Source organism: Balaenoptera borealis (genome assembly GCF_965194805.1).
Source record: "Balaenoptera borealis genome assembly, chromosome: 2".
In the NCBI taxonomy this organism is placed as follows: domain Eukaryota; kingdom Metazoa; phylum Chordata; class Mammalia; order Artiodactyla; family Balaenopteridae; genus Balaenoptera; species Balaenoptera borealis.
The window spans coordinates 145,968,574-145,994,687 of NC_138867.1; the positions used below are offsets into that span (position 1 = coordinate 145,968,574).

At 50.0% G+C, this 26,114-nt stretch overlaps 2 protein-coding genes across 3 annotated transcripts in view; one reads left to right on the plus strand and one right to left on the minus strand.

Annotated features, from left to right (window-relative positions):
• The first annotated feature begins 429 nt into the window (after window positions 1–429).
• FABP6 (fatty acid binding protein 6) lies at window positions 430–14,634 on the plus strand. 2 transcript variants are annotated; one of them, XM_082379903.1, is made up of 4 exons: window positions 430–3,876; window positions 5,006–5,181; window positions 7,143–7,232; window positions 9,724–14,634. In XM_082379903.1, exons 1-4 carry the CDS (start codon window positions 3,810–3,812, stop codon window positions 9,775–9,777), a joined length of 387 nt encoding a protein of 128 aa, XP_082236029.1. In that variant the 5' UTR covers window positions 430–3,809; the 3' UTR covers window positions 9,778–14,634. The 2 variants fall into 2 exon arrangements, with proteins under 2 accessions (XP_082236029.1, XP_082236028.1); XM_082379902.1 differs by lacking the exon at window positions 9,724–14,634 and having other exon boundaries at window positions 7,143–8,445.
• A 23-nt stretch (window positions 14,635–14,657) lies between these two features.
• Window positions 14,658–26,114, minus strand: part of CCNJL (cyclin J like) — a 57,688-nt gene continuing 46,231 nt past the window's right edge. Inside the window, 3 exon segments of the mRNA XM_082379894.1 lie at window positions 14,658–18,287; window positions 19,807–19,966; window positions 21,547–21,849. Of these exon segments, the coding sequence (XP_082236020.1) occupies window positions 17,864–18,287; window positions 19,807–19,966; window positions 21,547–21,849 (887 nt within the window). The 3' untranslated portion in view covers window positions 14,658–17,863.

Sequence of the window (26,114 nt, forward strand, 5' to 3'; positions counted from 1 at the left end):
ACACCGTGTTACAATTGCCTGTTTACTAGGCTGGATCTCTCACAAGATTTGAGGACAGATACTTGGTAGTTCCAGAATCTAGTGAACAGTAGGTACTCAGTATTTTTTGAATGAATAAAGATTGTGTGTCTGAAGTCTCAGGGCTAATACTGTGACTCAAAAGCCCAGGTTTCCCCCTGAGCAATTACAAGCAGCTGGTATACACCTGGGGGATTCCTGTAAAGGACAATCTACAGGTTGGAGTAATCAGAGAAGACTCCCGGGAGGAGGTGGAGTTGGAAAGACAATTCAAATTTGGAAAGACGAGTGAAAAGTGAGCAGTCATTCTAGGCAGGCCAAGGCATAAAGGTGAGATTCTGCAAAGGGCACACCTCCTCCGAGCCTAGAGACCCCACGGGATTTCAGGAGACTACACCCCTTTCCCTAAGCCTCCCTAGCCTCCTTAACCATCTTACATCGAACCTACATCCCATACTTCTGTGAAATTACAGGGAGATGGCAAATGCTCTATTGTTTCCCCATGCCCAGACCGGTATGACATGTTTTTTATTAGTGGATTTCTCCATTTGGAAAGTCTCTTTTAATAATTAATGGGATAGTTTTCAGTTTCCATGAAGAAATAAAATCCACTAATGTCTATGATATACTGCTAAGTGGGGAAAAAAGCAAGACAAAACAGTGTCTTTGGATTTCATTTTTGTTAAAAAGAACAGAAAAAAAAAAAAAAGGATAAGCACAAATAAGTTTGTGTGCATGTGGGAAATGTCCAGAAGGTTATATACTGAATTAAAGCGCAACTGCTCTGGAAAAGGAGATGTAGGGGTGTGGGGCTTTCACCTTTACTTTACCCAGCTTTGAGCTTTTATCTTCTTAAACATTGAGTATGTATTAATTTTACAACTGAAAAACAAGACCCCATGGTGGGATTATAGGCAGCTTTTAGTTTATTTGTTCTTTGTTCCTCCCAAAGTATCTACTATGAACATCTGTTGCTTTTATAAACAGAAAATTAAAAACCCTTTCCTCCATAAAGATTGTTTAAAGAGGAAAGAAAGAGAATCTCAAGGTGGCACAATTCATGATGTTGGGAAGCAGGATGTTTGGGGGAAAAGAACTAAAGAAGTTCTAAATTCTGAGTTCCAAGAACTTCAGCACCCAGGCAATCTGGGGCTAAACCAATTCAGTCTCAACATGGCAAAACATATTAAGAGCTGTAAGAATGTTCCAGATCCCGTAACTTTGTAATCCCATCCTGGGGCTTTAGCTCAAGGAAATACTTTAAAAAAATTCTCTACATATAAAGAAGCTCACTGTGGCTTCTCATTTAATGGGGTAACCTGGGCTCCCCCTAAAAGTCCAACAGCAAACATTATGCAGCCATATCTAACAATAAACATGGCAGCTTAATAGAAACATGGGACTGTGTTTACAAACTAATACCGAGCAAAGAAAAAGAGAATGGAATATTGCATTATATAGTGACTATGGCTATTATATACCTGCTATAATTAGAGTTGTGGGAAAGAAAGCAAGGATGAGAGAGGAGAGAGATGAATGAAAGAGGCAGGAAGACAATAAAAAAAGTAAAAATAGTTATAGTGTTAGGGTAATGGGATTATGGAGGACTTTTGGAAATCTGTTTAAATGATGATGAAAGTTGCCTTGGTAGTAAATATGAACTATACACAGGGGCTCTGTGACTTTTAGCAAGTTACTTAACTTCTCTGAACCTCAAGTTTCCTCCTTGGCAAAATGGGGACAATAATGGCACCTACTTCATAGAGTTGTTTGGAAGATTAAATGATATAATTCATATAGAGCACTCAGCATCATGCCCAATGCATGATAAATATTCAATAAGTGTTAGCTATTATTGTCATTGTTATTTCATCATTATTATCAATGAGGGGAAATTCTCATATGCTCCAGGTGGGAGTGTAAACTGTTCTAGCCTCTGAGAAAGGCATTAGGGTATAGATATAACTTATATATAAGTTTATATATAACTTTAGATACAAAACCCCTTTGGTTCCAGGAATTGCATGTCTAGGAATTTATCCTTAGCAAATAATCTCAGTAAATAATCTGACATGTACACCAAGAGGTGTGAATGAGAATGTTTATCTCAGATTTATTTATAATAGAAAAAGACTGGGAACAACCTAAAGACCCAGCAATAGTTACATAAATTATGAAACATACATACCATAGAATATGTATGATATACCCTTATGGAATGATATACACGTGTACTTACATCATTACATACAAAAGAAGAGACAGAACAATATAATCTTATTTATAGAAGAAAGTATAGGGGTGCATTTAAAAGTCTAGAAGGATAGCTACCGACTGTTATCAAGCGCCATCTCTGCCAGAACTGTCACTTGCTCTGAATTATGAAATTTTAATATATATAATCCAGCATCAGAAAATCCACGATGAGGTGTGGGTGAGGGGAGTGTGGGTGTGCGGTTTTTTGTTTTTTTAAAGTGAGACACCTGGCTGGGGTGAGGAATTCTAAGATTGGAGATTGCAGACTGGCAAAACGTGGCAAAGCTGGTTTCATCAGTTCAGAAACCACTCAGTCCCAGGTCTGGGGGGTTAGCAACTGTGGTGAATTCTGCTTTGGATAGCAATGATGGGGATTCTTGGAGAGCCCACTCTGGAAAAGGAGACAGATGCAAAACTTTCCTTAATTAATAATAATAAGAGTGAAGGCCTTTGTAAGTGCTTCATACTTGCATGGCCAATCGCTTTGATCCAGAGAGCAGTCCCACAAAACAGGCAGGGCAGGAGTTATCACTGAGGAGATGGGAGTCCTTAATGTGAAGTGGTGCCAGAATCAGAACAGGGACAGGAAGTGGGGGCTGAATTCCTAGCCCTCCCAGTGGTGAAGCTGGAATCGAGTGAAATTCACCACGCTCCCAGCCCACGCCTGGCACATAGCAGGTCTTCAGCGCACCTGGCACTGCCTCCTCTGATCGGCTCCCTGGGCCCTCGGGCAGCTGCTTCCCTTTGCTCGCACCATCTGCACCCATCTCGTGCCTATTCTCCTTCAAGTGCTCTTTGCTGCAGACAACTCATTGTTTCCTTTCACTGTGGCCCTTCCCACCTTCATCACATTGTTCCCTCAACTTAGAATGTTATCTGCCTACATACTCAGTCTCTTCCAACCTTACCACTTCTGTAAACATCCAAATTCCTTCAAGACCTGTATTAAATGCCATCTCCTATGCAAAGCTACACCAGCCAGCTGGACACCATCGCTCCTTCCCTAGGCCCCAGGCCCCAGATCTGCATGTCTCTCGGGACACATCCCATCCTGCTTGCACAGCGGTTCTCTGCAGGTGTGTTTTGCCCCTGGACCAGACTGGAGGCTCTTTTGGGAAGGGGGTATGTCTCACTGTTTCCTCAGTGCTGGCCCCAAAATGAGGTGCCCCAGGCACTTTGGTCGATGAATGCAGGGGTGACTGAGTAAATGAGGGAAGATGGGAGCATGGATGGAGGGAGGGCTGGGCAGAGGTGGATGACACCTCAAACCCTGTGGCAGAGCTGGCCCTGGCCTTGCCCATGGCAATGGGATTCCAGCCAACGAGTCCCCAGGGTGAATAACCTCAGGTTTCTGCTGCCTGCCTACATCATAAAATTGCAAGTGCTTCCTCTTCAGGGGCGGGAAGGAGAAGTGGGGTGACTTTGGGGCTGAGCCTCAGCATCTGGGAGGGTTTATAAGCTGAGGCACCAGACCCCTCAGCACTGCAGCCCTTCCTCCTCATCCTTCTGTTCCTGAGCCTCCAGCTCGCCGCAGCATGGCCTTCACCGGCAAGTATGAGATCGAGAGTGAGAAGAACTATGACGAGTTCATGAAGCGCCTGGGTGAGTGAGCTCCTGAGAGCACCTTCCTGGGACTGGGCTGTCACGGCCAGCTCTGCACAGGGTACCCAAAATCTACGAGGCTCAGAGAAGTTGAGGGACTCGTGCAAGGTCACACAGCTAGTAATGGGTGAGGTGGAGAGCTGATGGGCTTATTCATTCAAACCTTTACTGAATGCTTGCCACACGCACGGTCAACCCACTGTTACTGATGGGGCGCCTCAGCAAGACTTGCCCAAGGTCACACTGTGCATCAGGGGCAGATGTCATTAGAGCCCCTGGGCCCGAGGATGAGATGATGAGTGGTGTCACCACATCCTGCCTGGGGAGAGGTGACCAAGGGGTGGGAGCACAGAGATCAGGTTTGACAAGCCACTCGTTCACTCAGTCACTGAGCAAACAGGGGCCTCTTACAGCGCTAGGCACTGTGGGTGGAGATCAAAGACCCCACTCTTCTGACTGTTCGATTTGCAGCACTGGTTGTGAGGAACCAAAGAGACAGTGGACTTGACAATCCTGCAGAAATCTTGGTGTGCTACCTAAGTGTGAGGCAGTGCAGTTGTCTAGCTTGAGGACAGCCCCAGGGGACCAGGGCCTACTACCTCCTGGTAGGAAACGGGCCCCAAGAGCGGGATCCGTGTGCCCTGGGGCCTTGGGAAGGCAAGAGCCCTTCTGAGTCAGTTACTGGGACTGGCCCTGAAGGAACAGTGACTTGGCTTCACCTACAACAGTCTAGATGTGGGAATCTTTATCTGTAAAACAAGAGCATTTCAAGACAGTCTTGAAGGTCTCATTCATTTTAGAAATTTGTGAGGTTGGCAAATTTCTGTTCTACTACTATCAGAAGAGCAGCTATTATTTATTCTTAACTATATGCCAGGAGTTTTACCAGACACAATCACTGTAATTTAATCCTTGCAACAGCCCTGTGAAATGGGCCTTATTATCCCCATTTTTCAGATGAAAACACTGAGGCTGGGAGAGATAGTGACTTGCCCAAGCCACATGGCTCACGACATGGGGCTTGTGCTCGACTGTCAGGCTAGCCTGCCGTAGGGGAGGCAAGCTCGTGCCCAAAGCCACAAGTCGTAGGCAGCTGTTACATGGCCACTCTGCTTGTCCCCTGGCCCAGGGCTCCCCAGCGACAGGATTGAAAAGGGTCGCAACCTCAAGATCATCTCAGAGGTGCAGCAGGACGGGCAGAACTTCACCTGGTCCCAGAACTACTCTGGGGGCCCCTCCATTACCAACAATTTCACCATTGGCAAAGAGTGCGACATGGAGACCGTGATGGGCAAGAAGTTCAAGGTGAGAGGCAGCTAGCCACCCCTCCCTACTTCCCCAGGACTCTGGCTGACTTCTTGGTCCCCACCATGTCCCCGGGGGCTGCTCCCCGAGCTGAGGCTTCTTCTCGAGTCTAGCCTCCAGCTTTAAGAGCTTGAGTTACTTGGCAATTTAGCCTCTCCTAGTTTTTAATGCTACCGCCAATAATGGACACTACAATGATAGTAAAAATTGTTAACATTTGCTGAATCCTTCACACATATATCCCAGATACTTGCTGGATCTGTCACACATCTTAATGCAGGTAAGCCCATGAGGTCACTACAATTACTGCCCCATTTTACAGATGGGGGAGTTGGGCTGAGTCATAGGATTAAATAGCTGCCTGGATCCCACAGCAGGGGCGGGCCTGCATAACCAGGCAGTCTGGTTCCAGAGAGCATAACCACATTTTTTTTAAATTAATTTATTTTATTTATTTATTTTTGGCTGCATTGGGTCTTCATTGCTGCACGCGAGCTCTCTCTAGTTGCGGCAAGCAGGGGCCACTCTTCGTTGCAGTGCACGGGCTTCTCATTGCAGTGGCTTCTCTTGTTGCGGAGCATGGGTTCTAGGCGTGCGGGCTTCGGTAGTTGTGGCCCATGGGCTTCAGCAGTTGTGGCTCGCGGGCTTTAGAGCGCAGGCTCAGTAGTTGTTGCACACAGGCTTAGTTGCTCCGCGGCATGTGGGATCTTCCCGAACCAGGGCTCGAACCCGTGTCCCCTGCATTGGCAGGTGGATTCTTAAGCGCTGCGCCACCAGGGAAGCCTCCATAACCACATATTTATGCTGCCTCTAGTGTGGCCTCGAGATTAATCGCCCAGGCCCTAGAACCAGACTCATCTGGGTTTGAAACTGCAGTCTTGGGTAGCAAAGAATTGAAAGGTGGTTGTTCGTCCCTTCCTACCCAGACTGGTCCCCCAGGTCTTCCACCCATTCCCCTCTGTAGCCTGGCCAAGAGGGTACTTTGCTCCTTCAGGCTTCCAGGCTGCCAAGGTGGAGGATACGTAGTCATAATATTCATATTCTGCCACTTGGGTATTTTAAAAATTTAACAACTTCTCACAGATGTCTTTCTGTGTCAGCACATATTGACTTGCCTCTTCTTTTTTAATGGTGGTACAGTATCCTATAGTATGGAAATGCTATCATTTACTTACCACTCCCTCATTAATAGATTTTTAGGTTATTTACCAGTGGATAATACAGGTTGGATACTTAGGTTGTTCACTATTACAAACAATGCTGCAATCAACACCCTTGGATGACACCAGCATCATTCTAATAATGATGATCATAACTGACTCCATAGTTAACAAGGGGTGCTCAACACCAAGCCAGGCACTGCTCTAAGCACTTTATATATATCATAGTAAATCATTTAATCCTCGCCATAACTCCAGGAAGTAGGTACAGTTACTACCCCTATTTTAGAGATGAGAAAACAGAGGCACAGGGACTTCCCTGGTGGCGCAGTGGTTAAGAATCTGCCTACCAATGCAGGGGACATGGGTTCGAGCCCTGGTCCAGGAAGATCCCACATGCCACGGAGCAACTAAGCCCGTGTGCAACAACTACTGAAGCCCACACGCCTAGAGCCCGTGCTCTGCAACAAGAGAAGCCACCGCAATGAGAAGCCCGCGCACCGCAACGAAGAGTAGCCCCCTCCCGCCACAACTAGAGAAAGCCCATGCGCAGCAACGAAGACCCAATGCAGTCAAAAATAAATAAATAGATAAATAAACAAACAAACAAAAACGAGGCACAGAAAGGTTCAGTGACTTGCACAGGTTATCTATATCTTTGGATATAGGTAATCAGATGTCTATAGGGCAAATTAATTCCTAAAGGGAGATTGCTGAGGCTGCAAGCAGGCCCTTCATCCCTGAGGGGCGGGCCTGTGTTTGGGGGGTGCTCTGCAACTCTGTGTTTTGCTTCTCTTCCAGGCCACTGTGCAGATGGAGGGTGGGAAGGTGGTGGTGAACTTCCCCCACTACAAGTACACCGCGGAGATCATGGATGGCAAGCTGGTGGAGGTGAGAGTCCCGCTCGTTCCCGGCAAAATCGATGAGAATGCTTTTCTGCCCCCAGCCACGGCCCCCAAGAGGTGGTCCTCTGGGCAGCTGGTTTTATGGGCAACCCCCCCGCCCAACCATGGGCCAGGCTCTGTGCTGAGCACAGGGTACACGTGACCTCATTTGACCTTCACAATCACCCTGTTAGGTAAGGATTTTTATCCCCATTTTGCAGGTGAGGAAACTGAGACACGGGATGGCTAAGTGATTGGCCGGAGGGCACAGAGCTTTTTTGACAGATCAGGGATTTGGCTCTGGGCAGTCTAACTCCAGTGCCCACACTCGGCCACCTCAGGGACACACGTCTGGACCCTTCCCAGAGTGTGAATGAAGTGGGGAGTCTGGGTGGGCCCTGCAAGGGTAGCCATCACTCCATTCCACTTCCACAAGGGACTTCAGGCCCTTGCTGCTAGATCTTTTGGTGTTGCAAGAGAAGCTGGAAATTGGCACTTCCAAGTGAAATTTCCAGTCTAGCAAATGCTGCCAACTAATTAAACATTTTTTGAAACACTGACAGGGACAACTCACACACCTGTGGACTGACCCCTCCCACACGCCATTCTCTGTAAACACAGGTTGGAGGTGCTGCCCTGGAAGGCCCGCATCTCACATCCATCTCTTCTCCCTGGGGCTCCAGAGTTTTCCCCAGGTGAAAGAAACAGTGTGAGGTTAAGAGGAAAAGGAAGGCGTTTCTGCATGTCATTCCCCCTTCGTGAGCCTGTGTCCTGGGCTAGAGTCCCCTGGGGGAGGTCTGGTCTGTCCTCCCCAAGCCTCTCCAGAAGGGAAGTGATGCGGGAAGCAGGGTTTGCCTCTCCCTGTCCTCTCTCTCTGTCTCTCAATCTCTCCCTTGTTTCCTTGTCTTCCTCATCTCAAGCCCAGTCTAGAGAAAAGGAGCACGTGGCCCAAGAGGCTCAGTGCCCTCCCATTACTCCCATTTTACAGAGAAGCCATAGAGTCTCAGAGACACAAGTAACTTGCCCAAGGCCACACAGCTATTTTGTGGTGGAAGCAGATCGCATCAGCTGACTTCTAAATTCTCTCTCTGCTCTTCCTAGGCCAATAGGTCTTCTTCCTCCCCTTCATTTTAGTTAAAAAAAAAAAAAAATCTAAAAATAAATAGATGTACAGTGTTTTAAAAATATATCTATGTGTATGTGTGTGTGTATATATATACACACACATATATATACATACATACATATATATATATATATACACGTGCGTGTGTGTGACATAAGTGACTATACATTTTTTTCTGGATGGAAATTGACCTCTTGGAGAATCTGATGAAAGCTAGAGGCAAAGCTCCCCAGCCTGTGAGGAGTGCAGGGAGAACACAGGGCAGGAGAATGGAGCACATTTGTGCCCAACTGAACTGATCCTCCCAAATGGAACAAACCCGCTTCCTAATTCCTAGAGGCGCCTGACCATGGAGCCTATATGGTGTGAGCAGAGCCCAGAGTTCAGGGCCATTATACACACATACGCACACGCACGCACACACGTAGGCAGGCGCAGGCATGCACACACACAAATGCACACGCACACAGACTAGGCACCAGAGACAAGCCGTCTTGGTTGCAGATCTCCCATCTCTGGAGGCCCAGTATCATTCTGGATACCTCCCTTCTTCTCCACCAACATGGGTGCTTTTTGCGAGCACCCCTCCTCCCGTCTCCACCCACCACCAGCACCCCTCCTCTCATCACCTCTCCTCCAGACCGTGCCCCAGCCTCCTCCCCGGCCTCCCCCTCCACTTCATCTTCCATCCATCCCATATGCAAATCACACATCACTTCCCACAGCTGCCCTCTGACAAAACTGCTTCCACCAAACTCCATTTGCCACCCGCCCCTCCTCACAAGAAAGCTGCTTTCCTCTGCTGGGGATCTGGACCAACTGATGCTATGCACACATCCCAACACAGCGTGTCTTGGCCTTGAGCCCAGGGCACCACACACAGTGGGCCTTGGCTGAACAGTATCCTCTTGCAGCCTCTTCCATGAAAGCTTACACTTCCTGAGGACAGGAACTGTACCTTCCCATCACCGAGCACAGGGGCCCCATAAATGCTAAATGGTGCAGAGGGTGAGCATGGCCCCTCAGCCTTAGAGGGGTGACTGATTTCTCTAACCTTCAGTTTTCTCACCTGTACAAAGGGAAAAGCTCGGTGTCGTGGGGATGTGCCTGGCATGGGTGAACTGAAATGGACAGACGGGTGGAAGGTTATCCCACGAAAAGCCATATCACGCCAACATCTGTTAGCACTTTGGCCACATAGAGTCCACACAATGAGTCCTGTAACAAACTGGGAAACTGAGGCCCAGAGAAGCAGTGCAGCAGGCTCACTCCCACTCAGGGCTGGGACTGGAGGCTGGTCTACCTTCTCTGGGCCCCATGGTCACCGTGGGGCCCCTGCACTGACACCCCCTGTTCCTGCTGCTTCTTCCAGGTCTCCACCGTTGAAGGTGTGTCCTACGAGCGCGTGAGCAAGAGGCTGGCCTGAGCTAGTAGGCAGGGCTCCGCGGGGGCCGCAAAGCCACCGATAAAGCTGATGTAACAACAGACATTCTGCTCGTTCCAGAACCTCTGTCTTTGTTCTCTGGCGTCTTGGGGCAGTTCTGGCTGGTGGGGGTGGGAAACCCCTGACGATGGCTACACAGGCCACACCTCGGCCCTGAGATCTCTGTGGGACCTGTGTCATGGCAGAGGGAGACGGGTATGGACGGAAGACCCCTGGCCCCGGGGAGAGGGCAAAGGCGGCGCTCAGCATGTACGGCGGGCACACTTCTGGGGACCCCTCGCCCCAGCCTGCCACCCACACTCTGCGTGGAGACCATCCTTTCAAGAGACAGACATCACCTCGGAGGGGTGGCACACTGACTCTCAGATGGGCCACAGGAAGGTGTATCAGAAGGGGGCGGGCGGGACTGGCATTTCCGGGGAAGGGCCTCCCCGCTGCTGGGCCCCGAGGCTGCACGGACACTGGGATGCACCTGCCAGGGCTTAGCCAGGGAAGGTATTTCAGCCGTGGCTCTCCGCCAATCTGCTGTGGAGTCGTTCCTTTGGGTCTCAGTTTACCTGCTGGTACAAGAGGGGGCCAGGAGGACCAATGAGGGACTGAGGAGAAACGGGAGTCTACGAGATGGCAAAGGGCTTATGGGAGTGCCAGGCAGGAAGCGAGCTGTCAGAGTAGGGCGTAGACAGGGGGGCCTGGGAGAAACTTGGAGAAGCTGCGGTGGGCTGGGAAAGGTGGTCAGAAGGGTCACTCTGATCCCCTGGTAGGTGCCTGGAGCCCTGCATCAGGAAGGATTCTGAGGCAGCATCTGGACTGAGCAGACATCCCTGCCTGATTACGGCGTCTGTCCGGGGCATGGAAGAGGAGGAGGGAGGTCTGCCTGTCCCGTGGCTAGATAATCTCTAATCCTGATGGGCTTTTTTTCATTCTCCTCTCTCCTTGGGAGTGTTCCCCATCTGGGTACCACCCTAACTTCTATTTTATTACTTTTTTTGGCCGTGCCATGCAGCATGCAGAATCTTTAGTTCCTGACCAGGGATCCAACCTGTGCCCCCTGCAGTGGAAGCGTGGAGTCTTAACCACTGGACAGTCAGGGAAGTCCCCACCCTGACTTCTTTTTACCCCATATTTTTCTCTATGGCAACTCACTTATTTTTACTACAATGGAAACTTTATATCACTTCTATACATGGAAAGCCAACATCATTTGCCATAAATAGACTAAGACTATTAAAAAAAGTCAAAGCTGGACAATGTTGACTTCTAGCTGGGTTCTGCTGCCAAAGCCATGACTCTGAGGCCCCCCTTAGTGAAAAGGGTAAGAACCTTACAAGAGCCAGTAGTATCAAATGGGAAACTCTCTCCTTCCCTAATCAAAAATCCTGCAGGACTCCTTGAAAAGAGAAGAATGCACTCACTATAAGAGCTGAATTATCTAAGTGTCCATCAGTGGATGAACGGATAAAGAAGATGTCTCTCTCTCTCTCTCTCTCTCTCTCACACACACACACACACACTGGAATACTATTCACCCATAAAAAAAGAATGAAATCCTGCCATTTGTGACAACACAGATGGACCTTGAAGGTATTATGTTACGTGAAGTAAGTCAGATGGAGAAAGACAAATATCGTATGATTTCAAAATAAAACAAAACAAACTCATAGATGCAGAGAACAGATTAGTGATTACCAGAAGGGAAGGAGGTTAGCAAGGGGTGGGTGAAATGGTTAAGGGGGTCAACTGTATGGTGGTCATGGATGGTACCTAAACTTGTGGTGGTGATCACTTTTCAGTATATACAAATATACTGCAAAGTATATACAAATATACTAAGTATACAAATATACTGCAAAGTTGAATTATAATACTGTATACCAGAAACATATACTACAAAGAGAGTTGAATGATCTAAATTATCTTGAATACACAAGTCCCACCTATGGGGTATTAGAAATAAGGTTTGCCCGACACCTTGCAAAGGATCTGGCACACAGCAGGTGCTTAATGAGTGCTACCTGACCTCAGGTCCTTGCAGCCTGTGTAACCTATGGCCTTTCACTCTCAGGGGCCAGCCTCAGTTTGGACAGACAGCACAGCCCAAATCACTGGCAGCTCAGTCCTCGCCTCCCCCCACGTTGTGCCCTGAAACTTGTTGCTTTCCAAAGACAGCACTCAGCCTCCCGCACCCACCCACCAAGCCAGGACCCTGTGAATTCCATCATTTTGCCAAGACTTATTGCTAATTAAGTGAACTAGGTAAGCATTAAATTAAACTAGCAGTGTTGCTGTTTCCCCTCCAGACTGAATAATTACTCATAATGAGCTTGGATAATAAATCTCTAAATAACAGAGAGGTAACCATAATTAGGCTGAAAATTGAGAGAGAGAGAAGGAAGGGAGAAGAGTAGAAAAGAAAGAAAGAGCTGAGGGGGAAGAGAGATTGTTTATACTTTGGTAACCGATTCAAGGACAAATTCAAATACTGCAGCCAGTGTTACAGAGTCACAGATTCATGGAATAGAAGGACCTCAGAGCTCAACTAGTTTAAACTCTGTATTCCACAGATATAGAAACCAAGGCTCAGAGAGGGGAAGAAATTTGTCTAAGGTCACACAGCAGATTAATGAAGGGCTGGGCATCACTGGCTGATGGAGGCTACAGTTTCTCATTCCAGCTTATGGGGGTAAGTGGAGTAAGGTGAGATGGGGTGAAGTGTCCATGTTGCTGGCATCTTGGAAAACAGGCTTCCTCAGCCAGTAGAAAGGACAGTGGTTAAGAGGTTCGACTCTGGAGTCACATTGCCAGGGTTCAAATCCCTCTTCTACCACCTAGAAGCTGTGTCACCTTGGGGTAAGTTCATCCATTTCTCTGAGCCTCAGTTTCCTACCTTGTCAGTGGGGAAAACAACTGCACTTACCTAATAGAGTCATCATGTTACAAATTAAATACTAGCCACTGTGACCGCGACCACCATCATCTCCATTATCAGCACTGTCATTCTCAAGCCAGTGTGATGAAAGCGTTAGGAGTGCCCCCTCCACTCACCTGTAAGGCACATGGGCACGCTGCAGTATTTCTTGGCATCTTGTCTTGTCCATGTGTAAAATAGGCTAATAAGACCTTCCCTTCCTGGGTGACAGAGGAGTTGCAAGGGTAAAAGGTAAAAATCCACGCTAGTGGCCTCCATAAAGTTAGAGGTGCTTCACCATTTTGCTGTGCCGTTCAAGGTGCGGTAGCGACTCCCTGCTCAGTTCAGGTGCCCTTCACCCTGACCCTTGGAAGTCATCTCTAGCAACCATTTCCCTCCTGCCAGGCTCATCTGGTGAAATGGGGGCTTCTCAAAGCATCTTTAAAGACTACCACTAGGTGGCGTTGCACCACACACCTGTGGCCCCCAAGGATACCAAGAGGTGTTTGTATGCTGGGGGTGGGGCAGGGGGGGTGAGCAGTGAAATCCCAAGTGATTGGGCCATGGTGTGGGTGTGTGTTTCCTCTGGGGGGGGGGCAATGAGGAGGCCACCAGGCTCCTCAGTCCGGCATATCTAAGTGCAAAACTGAGTCCACACTGCTTGCCCATGGTGAGACCTTGGGCCTCTCTGAACCTCAGTATCGTCTTCTGGAAAATGGTGATAATGATGTTGTCATGAGGACAAAAGAAGAGCAGGGGAAAAAGACCATGAGGAAAGTGTCAAGTACAGGGCGTGGAACACAGTAAGTGCTCACTAAACAGGGCCCTTCTTGGAGGTTCTACGGGCGTGACTGGGAACACACTAGGTCAGAGCTTCTAGAGCAGAGAGATGTGGCCAAACCTGGCTGTTCATGTGCATCTCCTGGGGGGTCCTATTAAAAGGATAGCCCAGGCCCCACTTCAGACCTGCGGAACAGGACACTTTGGGTACGAAGACCAGGGAGATGTCACTGTTCTGAAGTGCTCCCCAGCCAGCTGTGACCTTGGAGACCATTCCAGTCCCAACCCTCCCATTTTGCAGATGAAAAAACTGAGATCTAGAACAGGGGACTGACCGGCCCTTGTCCACACAGCTAGGGAGTAGCAGAAGGTCTGACTCCAGTATATACTGCCTGCTGTGGCTCTGGTAAGGGCAGGGCCTGAAACATTGGTCTGAGCTGGGCCAGGAGATGGCTGACCACTTGAGTTCTTTCTCCTTTAAAGCTAGAGCTGGGATGGGGGGCGGTGAAGCTCTGGCGCTCATCTGGGCCCCTCCTCAAAAGGGAGAGGCCCACTCATCTACAATATTTGTCACAGAACTCACTGCTGAATAATGATGCCCCATATTCCATTCTTTCTTATCATAAACGTGAAGTGCAGCCCAGGCTGACAGCTTTCTCACCTTACAAATGAGAAGACAAGTTCAGAGTGGAGAAGAAGCTTTTCTCAAGGTCATCTAGCTAAGAGCAGACAGACTCGCACCTTCCACCTCTCGGACTAACGTTCTTGTCCATACGCTAGAAGCTGCAAGCTTCCAGCCTAAGAACCACCTTAACCTGCAGTGTGTTTTATTGGTTTTCTATTGCATTGCAATTAAAAAAAAATTTTTTTTAAATCACGAAAAATTAGATTTCCTAGCAAGTGCAGATTTCCAGTTTCTCTGAAAATCTGAAGTTGTGGCAACATAAGGCTTACATCCCTGAAAGGCTGTAATTAGCCAGAGCTGAACAGAAGCCACACCCCCTACAGGGGACACACTGGTTTCATCAGTCCCCATCACCTCACGCTGTCTCAGTCATCCAGCTGATTCACTCACTATGTTACCTGCCTGGTCCTGGTGGGCCTTTGGATTTGAGACGCCTGCCAAACGCTATGGCCTTTCTGCTGAAATTCGTCACAAATGGCTTCCCTGAGGAACAGAGAATGAGGTTAATGAGGTTGGTAAGATTCTTTCCCAGGAAGTTGGTGCCAGGGATGACCAGAGGCAGCCCAGAGGTGGGGTCCCTCCCAGGGGATGCTCTGGGGAAGCCCCAAGCCTGGTCCCAGATCTTCACCTTCACAGATGGGGCTGGGGGAACCCCTCCCACATCAGAGCCTGTTGGGGGCAGGCAGATGGAGCCGTAAATCACGTTAGCCTGTGGCAGCTGTGCAAAAGCTATGTTTCTGTACTCTTGTCTGCTGCTGAGCACACTCTGAGAACCCCCTTGACCCCATCAATCAGCAGCACGAATGCCTGGCCACTCTTCTGCGAACCCATATGCATTATTCTGTCATGTTTTCTTCACCAGGTGAGCAGGATGGCCAGTTGGAGCCTTGCACTTATTCAAAACTCGACTGAGGCATCTCAGGGAAGCGGGGCAGCTCCAGGCTGCCTGGGTTTGAATTGTGCCTCCTTCCTTCACCACACTGTCTTTAGGCAAAGAACTTCTCTGTGGCCCTGTTTTCTGATCTGTAAGGTACAGCTGCCTTGTAGGGTTACTAGGATGATTATAGGAAATAATATGAGCAAATTCCTTAGCAGAGTGCTTTATAAACAGCAAACGCTTAATAAACGTCAGCTGGGTGATTAGTGCCACGATCACCAGGCAGCTATATATTCTATTGGCTGCAGGTGGTTTAGGGCACAGCCATCAAACCCAGTAAACAAACTAACAAGATCATTCCAGATGATTTAACAGCTATGATGAAAACAAAAGGGTTAAGGAAAGAGACCTGGGGGATGACAGAGACCTCTTTGGAAGGTGACCTTGTGGGCTGAGGTTTTTCAACCACGGCACAGCGGTCGTTTGGGGCCAGTCCATTCTTTAGTGTGAGGGCTGTCCTGTGCATTGTAGGATGTTGAGCAACATCCCTGGCTTCTACCCACTGAATGCCAACCACGTCCCTCTCCCAGTTGTGATGACCAAAAATATGTCCAGACATTGCCAAAAGTCCCCTGGAGGGCACAAATGAGCCCTGCTGAGAATCACTGATATAAGGGATTAAGAGAGAGGAGCATTCAGATGACAGAATAGATGGCTTTGGAGAGATGGACTTTGAACCCAGAGGGTATGAGGAAGTGGAACCGTAACCCTGACCCTAATCCAGGCATTTGTGATGTTTAGCCTATTTCCTTAAACTAAATCACTCTCACTACCTCCATAATGGGTTCTGTTTTTCTGGAGAACCCCACCCGATTCAGAGCTGGGATGTCAAGCCTCACTCACTCCCGCTGCCCAGCCCATGTCCCAGGGAGGCCCAGCTCCAGCTCAGAGGGCAAGAGCCCATCTTGCTGTCACCAAGCCCACAACCTCTTGGCACCAGTGTGGGTGCCCATCCCCAGAGGCTGACGTGGGAGAGGGAGGAAGGGCTGGCTGAGAGAAGGCCAGGAAGAGAACCCAGAGAGAGGCCACGAGCAGGTGATGTGTTTATTGCAGGACCACTTTTTTTAGGGGCTGGGCTGGCTGTGAGGTTCTACTGGGGGGGTGACGACACGGACGGATGGACCCTCCCAAGCGCCCAGCCCCAGACAAGACAAACACAGTAACTTGGAATCCAAACCAGTTGCACATAAATAGAAGGAGGTTGGCAAAAGAAAAAGAGAAAACAACAAATGAATGTGCACTTTCCTATCTATGCTGGTGTGACAAAGTGGCCCCGCGCCGCCCGCGTCCAGGCGCTTCTTTACTCAGCTTCCATGCTGAGGCTCCCATCTGCTCTGAAAACCGCCTTCAGATTCGACTCCTGGCAGTCCCCCTGCCAGTCTCCTAGACTGGCAACCAAGTCAAGAGAACTAAGATGGGTTCTTCTCAAAAAAAAAAACAAACCCAAAACCGCTTCCGTGGTTCTCTGCACCTCCCAGTCCTAGGGGGTGAATAATGTGACCTCTGACCCTAAACCAACCAAAAAATAAAACACGCTGAGCACAAGCCGTGAGTCAGAATAAAAACATATTGCACATGCTTCCAAGAGTCTTCCTGAGAGCCCTCTCACTGCAGAGACCCAAATACTGGCTTTTGATCCATCCTGTCACTGGCTGTCAGTCGTGTAACAGACCCTGCACGCCCCCAAATCCCCAAAGCCAGTTGGCATCAGGCATACATCCCACATTATGAGCCTCTGCTCTGAGCCAAACTTGAGGCTGAGGCTGGGTTTAACCTCAAGCAGGAGATGCATGCGGTGGAAGGAGGTGAGCGGTGCTGGGTTTAAATCTTTGTCTACTTTTCAACAACCTTTCTCCTCTGGGTGGTTATCGAAGTTCTACAGGTGAACAGAGCATCCAAGACGTGGAATCTTCCGGAACCGAGAAGCCTGGAAAGTGGTTCTCCCCAACCATACGCTTTTGCAAAGGGAGCTCTGTGGTTTACCACAGGTCTGCCCCAAGCCGGGTTAAAAACCTACAGCCCTCGCGTGGGACAGGCAGTGTGGCGATCACCATCATTTTTCTCCTAAGGACTTTTCAAGTATCACAAAATCCCTGATACAGCATGTAAACAAGACATCTTACTGAACAGAAAGCTAGGTCACTTCGGGAAGCAGCAGCATGTGAAATATCTAGAAGGCTGAAGAGGGTTTTAGGTTCCACAACAAAGCAACAAGACAGCTGCCCACTGTGCCTCGGAAGGCAGACGCTCGGTCATGAACACACACACAGGCCCCTGTGGATGGAGCCAGGGGAAGAAAAGCACCCCAGATAGCATCTACCGGGGGTCTGGAGACACATCAGGCTGCCCCCTTTTCAGTGGTGTAGCTGCCATCGGCAAAGAATAAAGGAGTCTTTGATGCTAAAACCTGGACGTGCTCGTGAACTGCTGGTCTGCATCCAGTCCCCAGTCTCCTGGCCTCTTCCCAGGTCTTTCTCGACCTGCTGGGCCCCTCTCCAGGGGGTGGCCACCGAGCCGTCCCCTTGCATCCCAGCCACACGTGGAAGACGTTTTCCAGAGCAATGCTCTTGCGTGAGGTATGTCACTGCCTGTTTTGCCCTGGGTCGGTTTTATTTAAAAAGAGCATGTACCCTCTCCGTTCAAGGGTCCTGAGGCTCTGCGGGGACAGCCTCCCAGGCGCCTCACTGGGCTGAGCTCCCTTCGTCAGCGCCCTCTTCCTCTGCCCAGATCTCCAAGGCCTCCCTGCGTGGCTAAAGGTGCCCTATCTGTCAAAACAGCCCGCAGGGAACGCGTGGCTCCCGCTGAAGTAGCTGCTCCCGTAGGTGGCGGCGAGGCAGTGTCTGGGCTCAGCTGCAATGGCCATGTGCATGCTGAGGGACGCGGGCAGCGGCACGGGACACACGTCCAGGGGCTGGAGGGTGGGGTACAGGGCATGGAGGGATGAGCCGCTGCCCCCTGAGAGCAGGGTCCCCGGGTGGTGGGCCTGCAGCGAGTCCCGATAGGCCACGCACAGGTCCTGCACGGGGGTCTGGAACTGGGCCAGGGCCATCGCTGTCGGCTGGCCGAGGCCGGGGTAGGCGGGTGGCTGGAACAGCACCTGGGTGGGGGCTGGGGGCGTGCCGGGCACCATCGCCAAGGCCTGGCTCTTGACCGCGACGGCATCCTTGAGGATGTTGTCGTAAGCTCTGAAAGGAAAGGACTTGGGTGAGACTTGGGAGGTCAGAGGCTCCAGCACGAGACACCTGCCTTGCTGAGGGGGATGCCAGGAGACCCATGTGCTGTGACTGCTGGGCCTCTCCCAGCCTGGGCTCACTGCCTGAAGCACTGCCTCAGCTGTTCTCTGACTAACCTCAGGCCTCAGATCTCAGCTTGGATCTGCTTCCTACAAAAACCCTCTTCTGACCCCTCAAGACTAGCCTAGCTGTCCCCGCAGCCCCTCTGCACTGCCCCACCTTGGCGGTCAACACCGCAGGTGATAACTTCCGCTCACTACCTGGTTCCTTGTGCAGAGTTCGAGCTTCGAGAGGGAGCACCCATCTGCTTTTACTCATCACTGCATCCCCGCGCTGGGCACAGCGCCTGCCCTGAGAGGACAGAGCTCCCGGAGCTTAGGTGAGCACAACCTCTGCCTTCAAGGCACTTCCAGCCAGCTCCATCCCCGGCTAAGCTAGCAGATTTCAAGCAGGTTGCCCCCAGGGACCTAAGTGTCTCCATCTGAAAAGGGGGATGGAACAGGTTTTTTGCCATCTCAAAAGAAAAAAAAAAAAAAGCTTCCCGTAGTAAATCTTTTTGGGAAAACAAATCAATTAGAGGCTTCGGTAAGAAAGGAACAGGTGGAAGCTGCAGCAGGTCTGAGCAGGGAGCTACCCCAGAGGGACAGCCTTGGGGAAGAGGCAGGGCTGGTGGTTCAGTACCCAGGGGCGCCCATCCTCACTCAGGCTAGAACGTGTTCTCCGGCTTTGGGCACCTTCTAAAAGGCACAGATTCTAAAATAAGGGTTAGGGAGCAGGACTGATTCCAGAGGAATGGGACAAAGGCAGCTGCACCAGGAGGCTGAGAGGCAGCTCTTCAGGGGCCTGGCCCCGTGGTCAGTGGGGCCAGCATCCAGGAGATGCCACCAGCCGTTGGGTGGAAGAGAGACCAGGTGCAGCCAGGCGAGGGCTTTCTGTCCTCTCTGTCCTCCCTGCAGTCACTACTGAGCTCTTTTGCTTCCGATATCAGTTTCAGGGTGTTCTATGACGCCTTTAAAAGCATCCTCTCTGAAACACTGAACACTTCCTCCCCAAGATTCCCAAGGACCCTTGCAAGGAGTCTGTGGCCTCTTACGTGAAGCCACTCTGGGCGTAGCTGGCTAAGAGTCAGCTTTGTGGCCATGTCTGAGAAAAGCAGCTCATGATGAGAGTGTCTCAATATAATCACCCAGAAGACTGACTGATACACTGGGTCAAAGAGCCCAGACACTCAGAAAGATGTGCACAGAGCCCTTCTTCTGCTGCACTCTTGACCTAAAAATTGCAAACCCAAAGCTACTCAAAATAGGAAAGACCAACTCCCCAAATCCCAATTCTGTCAGGAGTCACCACGGCCCACTTTCCGTGAGCCACCAGCCCACCATAAGCCTCCAGGAAATCGCCTGAAGTGGCGATTATGAGCCAGTGGAACTTCAGTATTTCCGAAACACAAAGGATCAGGAGAGGAACTTACACCAGCAGAATTTCGATGCATGTGCTGAGATGTTCCAGGGAGTAGTTTGAGATCCTCTGCAGATCTCTGGTCCAGTAGGGAGAAAGCTGAAGGCAAATCCTAGAGGCCCCAACGCAGGCTGCGGCCACCACAGAAGGCTGGAATTTGTAGAAAATATGATCTGAAAGAGAATCACGGAGAAAGAGTCAGCATCAGAAAGCCTGGTCCTGGAGTCCTGCCTTGTGCTCCCCGGGAACTGGTAGACAAATGATTAGGTCCAAGGTTGTTCACTGCTCACACACACACACATGATGAAAAATTAAAACAGCATGAATTTCCATTCTTGAATCTTAAAACACCTTGGCTCTCTCAGTCTGGGATTTCTTATGTCAGCCTAGAGCAGCAGTTTTCAAAATACCATCCCTGGCTTCCAGGGGCTGCAATGGGCTTGCTGATGGGCTACAAGCAGAACTGCCAAACACCTGTTCCTTCCTTTGGCTGTTAGGGGTGACCGACACACTGTTTCAAAGGCTTCTTTTTGAGGTTATGACTGAAGGCTACTTAGTAACAAAGCCTGGCCCTCAGTAGGCACTCACTAACAATCTGTTGAAAGAACTAATGAATGAATGAATGCCTGTAAGTGTTTGATATTCTTAACTAAAATTGGAACTTGACTTATGTTTACTGGGAAATCCTCCCCACCCCCCAGCTTTACTGATGTATAATTGACAAATAAAACCTGTACATATTTACGGTGTACAGCGTGATGTTTTGGTACATGTACACACTGGGAGATGATCTGAGAAATCTTAACGTCCTACTTTGATATCTGGCAACATGGCAAAGCTGGTACTACTTATGTGCAAAGGCAAACTGTTGAAATTCCCACAATTCTCATGAAGAACGGTTGGTTATCAGCGCATTATTATGCTGTCTTAAACTGTTTATGACTTTCAATGATTTCAACATTTGCCTGTTAAAGTATGAATTAGCCAGGGTGCTATGGTTACAGACACAGTCAGAGTCAGACTCCCCAGGTTCAAATTCCAGCAATGGCCTTGGGTAAGTTACTTCAGGTCTTGAGTATCAACTAAGGAAACTGATTCGTAAAATGAGAATAGCACAAATGATTTTCATGTGAAGTCGCTGTGAAGTTCAAATGAGATAATGCATGCAGAGCACTAAAATAAGGTGCCTGGTATATAGTAAGTGCTCATTTAATGCTTGATATCACAATTGTTGATGTTGTTACTGATATTATTGATATTTGGTTTGCAGTGGGTTATCACGTGGTTGTATCAACGGTATTTCTGACCTAGTGTTGTACTTAATACCTAGATCTTTAGACACTTCAAATAAAAGTCCCCAAACAGGGTAAAAGTTTACTGCTAAAGCAGATGTAAACATAATCCTCTCTCCCACCCTACCTGTATGATGATAGCTCTTCCGGTGTGACCTACTTGTGGATTTGCATTGTGCTCCAGATTAGTGTATGAAAAACTACCAGGTGATGAGTAAATAGACAGGCTACCAGCTGCCTGCATACAAGCTGCTGCTTCTCTTCTACACGTTACTGCTAACACACACATGGTCGAATTGTCGCTCCTTCTCTGCTGATCCCTGCCAAGTGGAGTGATCTGGTGATTTGGGTGGATGGGCCCCCATCAGCAAGGACTCCCTGGGGCAGGCCTCTCAGGGCCCCTGACCCCGGCCCCCCTGGGTGGGTGGGGAAGGGCGGACAGGCCCTGACATCAGCCCCACCTTGCAGGGTGACCTCTAGGAAGTAGTGGGCGTACTCCTTGAGGCACTCTTTGGTCTTGCGGGGGCAGGTGGTGGGCCAGCTGTGGCAGTGGTGGTCCTTCTGGCTGACGGAGGCCAGGAGGTAGTAGTCGAGGAAGTGGGCGGGCGTGGGCAGGCAGAGGTTCCAGCTGAAGGCCTCCAGCAGCAGCAGCTCCGTGCTCAACAGCTCCTTCTTGGTAAGGGAGAAGTTCTGGCTGCTCAGGATCCTCGTGCTGTTTATCTGCTCCAGCTTGGGGACGTGGTCTTCCCTGTCCTCGAACTTACCTGAGGGAGAAGCAGAGGTTACTGGGACTTTTACAACACTTGCTGTAAAAGCCCACCTTAAAGTACCTGGACGGTGCTGGCAGGGAGGAGAGCAAGCCCAAAGGCTCACATTCCAGATCTGTCACACCTGGGCTCGAATCCCCGGGCCATCACTTCCAGCTGTGCTGTGTGGTCATGGAAAGGTGTCTCACCCTCTCTGTGCCTCAGTTCTTTCACATGTAAAATGGAACTTATACATCCTAAAGCTTTTGTTAGATTCAATGGGAAACCTCACACCAAATGTTCAGACCAGCATGAGGATCACAGAAGGTGCTCAACAGCAGTTAGCAACAGCAGCAAGGGCCTGGGGAGTAAGGTGGCCCTCCCATCTGGTCCTCACTAATTCAGCCTCAGGACTGGTCAGGGGGCCATTGTCACGGTGACCTTGCAAATCTGGCCCTGTCCCTCCAGACGTGGAAAAGTCCTTCAGTGGCTCCCCAGTGTCTTCAATACTGAGTTTAAACTCTGTCAATGGGTTCTTAGTTTGGATTCCCCCAGACACAGTTTGCTTGGGATGTGAGCCTAGGAAAGATCTGTAAGTAGGAGAAGACAGGAAAGGGACAAAAGCCAAAACGGCACTTGACCTTGAAGAGGTTTCTGCACCCCTATGTTCACTGCAGCATTATTCACGACAGCCAAGACAACCTAAGTGTCCCCTTTCCGACGAATGGATAAGAAAATATAGTATTTATATACAATGGGATATTATTCAGCCATAAAAGAAGGAAATCCTGCCATTTGGGACAACATGGATGGACCTTGAGGGCATTATGTTAAGTGAATAATGAGAGAGTCAGAGAAAGACAAATACTGTTATGATATCTCTTACATGTGGAATCTTAAAAAAACAAACTCAGATACAGAGAGCAGATTGGTGGTTGCCAGAGGTGGGGGGTGAGGGATGTGAAGATGGTCAGAAGGGACAAACGTCCAGTTATAAGATAAATTGGTCCTGGGGATGCAACGTCGGGCATACTGACTATACTTAACCATGTTGCATATTTGAAAGTTGCTAAAAGAGTAGATCTTAAAAGTTCTCATTGCAAGAAAAAAAGTCTAACTATGTGAGATTATGGATGTTAACTTATTGTGGTGATCATTTCGCAATATATGCATATATCAAACCACTGTACGCCTTAAACTAATGCAGTCTGCCAACTGTATCTCAATAAAACTGGAAAACAAAAAAAGTGGCGTCATGTGACTTCCAAAGCGAGGCTTTAAGAGGCCTTGCATCTTCTGCCTTTGTCCCGCCTGGAGTGCCATTCCCAGACCTCTGTGCAAGGAAGCAAGTCTAGCCTATTGGAGGTGAAGAGGCCACAAGGAGGAGAACCAAGATGCCCAGGCAACAGCCCAGCCAGCACCGACTCTCACACACGTGAATGAGGCCACCCTGGACCTTCCAGGCCAGTGGATCCTCCAGCAACTGTATGAAGGAGTCCAGGTAATACCAGCACAGGAACCATCAAGCGACCCCCATCGTTGTTGTTTTAAATCACTTAGTTTTGGGGTGATTTGTTTTGCAGGAACAGACAACTGGAATACATTCATATCAATGCACAGTGGCAAAAAGATGCGAAACCCCGCAGACAGACATGTCACACAGCCTGGGAAGTACTGAAGGAACAATGACCTCATACTGGAAGGTCCTGGAAATAATCTGCAGGAAATAAATCCACATGAAGCTAGATACAAACACACAGAAATAAAACACAAGCCCGGGGTTATCCCACTCAAGGGTCAAGGGAACCGAGGATTTCCACAGCAATGTCCCCCTGGCAGTCATCAGTTGTGGAGGGCCCTAGTGGCAGCCTCTGCTGTGGAGGGCTCCGCAGGCAGGGGGCGTGCAGCCCCCACACCCTCACTCGGGGGAACCACGCACACCTGGCTGTAGCCTCGGCCACGGAAGTTCTCTGCAGGCACCGTGCCCTCCTTGCCTACGAGCCTTCGTCTGCACAGCCCCTCTGCCCAGAGCACCCTTCCCCATCCCCTCTTCACTCCGCCAAGCTCACCCGGTCCTTCACCTCAAAGCCACTGCCCTCTGGAAACCTTCCCTGACCATGGTCCCCACGTGCTGCCCGATGCCCACATCGGATGGTGGCGGCCTTGGTCTGGTCGCCTTGGCCTCCAAGCCTAACCTCACTGGGTGCAGGACAGCTGCGGGAGCAGGTGTCGGAAGAGGCAGTGGGCGACCAAGCTGAGCTCCGAGCACACATCTGTGCCGATGAAGGGAACAGCCAACAAATCATCCACACACCTGGGCTCAACTGCCAGCGCCCCCGACCCAGTTCTCAGCAGACGCTCAGGCTCGCTGAGAGATAAGGGCGTAACCACTTCAGGCCGGCAGCCCTGCAGCAGATACAAGACATTTCTCACTAAGGCCTCAAAAGACATCACGAGAAATGAAACACTGACTCTGGGAGGCCTGCATCCTTCTTCTCGGGGAGCCAGGCGACAGTCCACTGGGTGGGCAGAGGTGGTGACGTGAAGCTCTGGTGCTTGCCACGGGGGAGCAGAGACGATGCTGACCGGTCCCGAAGCGGCTTGCAGCAAAGGAACCCAGCCTCATCTCCTTCCCGAGCCCCATCCACGGCCCCGCCGGCAGAGCACACACCTTACTCCCTTGCCTTGTACCAGGGCAACTCGGGCAGGAAAAGGTGAGGACAGTGCTGCCCCTTCCCCAAGGGGAAGAGGCTCTTGAACGCCGAAGTCCCGGGTAGGGGGGACCCTGCTGACCAGGCCTTGCTGCCTTCCGCAGCCTCAGGGCCCCTCGCCCTCCCCAAGCACTAGGTCCAGCCACACTTGGAATCTGGCCCCTCCTCCAGTGGGCGTGCTCATCCCCTCACCCCCTTATCATGTGTCCTCCAGAGCTCAGTTCAGAGGCCGCTCGGTGCCATCAACGCACTTCTCACACTCAGATTGTTTCATCTCAAATAGGAGTATCAGTGGCCAGCACCTGACCATGAATAGGTCACTAACAAGTGTGAGCCCCAGAAGGATGGGAACCATGTTCCACGTATTCAAAGGTGTGCCCCGAGGTGCCAGCACAGTCCCCGGCACACAGTAGATGCCCAATGCCTATCTGTTGAGAGAATGAATGGTTCTCTCTGGATAGCTGAATTGTAGGCCATCTGAATTGTTCTCTGATGCTCTCTGATTATCTGTATCGGCTATTTTTTTCTCCAACAATTCACTTGTTCTTTATGCAAATTAAAAAGAAAGAAAACAATATTTTTCTTGCAAAATTGTCAAGGTTTCCCTGAACCTTGGGCTGACCTGAGCCAATGCTGTTCCCAGGCACTCAATAGCTAGAGCTCTTTTCTTCCCAGAGCAGAGGGTGGCATGGTGAAGGTCACAGCTCTGGCAGAAACCTTTGCATCTGGTGCCTTTAAAATGGAGAGATCTGGCGTCAGCACCTTAACCAAGCGATCAAATGTAGCATCGCTATTGCATCGTGCCAGCGGTGGCACCAAGACCCTTCCACGGTCTTGCTGGCAGCCAGCAATCTATTCCGACCGGCAGATGTGCTCAATCAGATTAATTTCTCCCTGCCCTCAGTGCTTTTCAAACCTTTCAGAGTTCTGCCTTTTCCCCAGCCACCAGGCCCAGAAAGGATCACCCTCAAATGGAAGGGGCCATGGATTACTGAGGAATCTGATTCACCTGCTCCCTCGGCTCCCCACACTGGGGAGGCTACCTGGGGACCCACCGCACTGCAGAGCAGGGCAGAGGTGGGTCTGAATCCTCGACAAGCTGACCCTGGCCCTAAAAGCACTGAACTCCACAGGCTGTTCATTTCTTCTCTAGGAATCCGCCCCACACGGAGAAAGCATGGCTATGCAGGATGCAAAGTGCTGTAAGAAGTACCCAGCACACAGGAATGGACAGAGCTCCCATGCTGGGCCGGGCACCAGGCTTTGTGCTGGACACACACCAGATACTCCCAGGCAGGTTCTGTTCGGAGCCCCAGAGGCTCAGAGAAAAAGCTCACGCAAGCACTCAGCTCCACACCTAGGAGTGACCTCGCAGCCCCCGCTCTTAGCGAACAACACATTTCACAGCCAGCAAAGATTTTATGAGTTTCCTGGTGTTGCACGTGCCGGGCAGACGTTTCCTCCCCTCCTCCCATGACCATGAGCCGGGCAGCCCTTTGTCCCCAGCCCGCCACCACCGAGCACCGCCACTCAGCTGCTTGCTCCTTATTGACAAACGGCACAGACAACAGA

What these genes read in the sequence shown, in the direction of transcription:
- FABP6 (XM_082379902.1), top strand. Translation starts at nt 3,810, where the DNA reads ATGGCCTTCACCGGCAAGTATGAGATCGAGAGTGAGAAGAACTATGAC. An exon ending in CGAGTTCATGAAGCGCCTGG is followed by an intron (nt 3,877 to 5,005) that starts GTGAGTGAGCTC and finishes CCCCTGGCCCAG; the next exon opens with GGCTCCCCAGCGACAGGATT. An exon ending in TGATGGGCAAGAAGTTCAAG is followed by an intron (nt 5,182 to 7,142) that starts GTGAGAGGCAGC and finishes CTTCTCTTCCAG; the next exon opens with GCCACTGTGCAGATGGAGGG.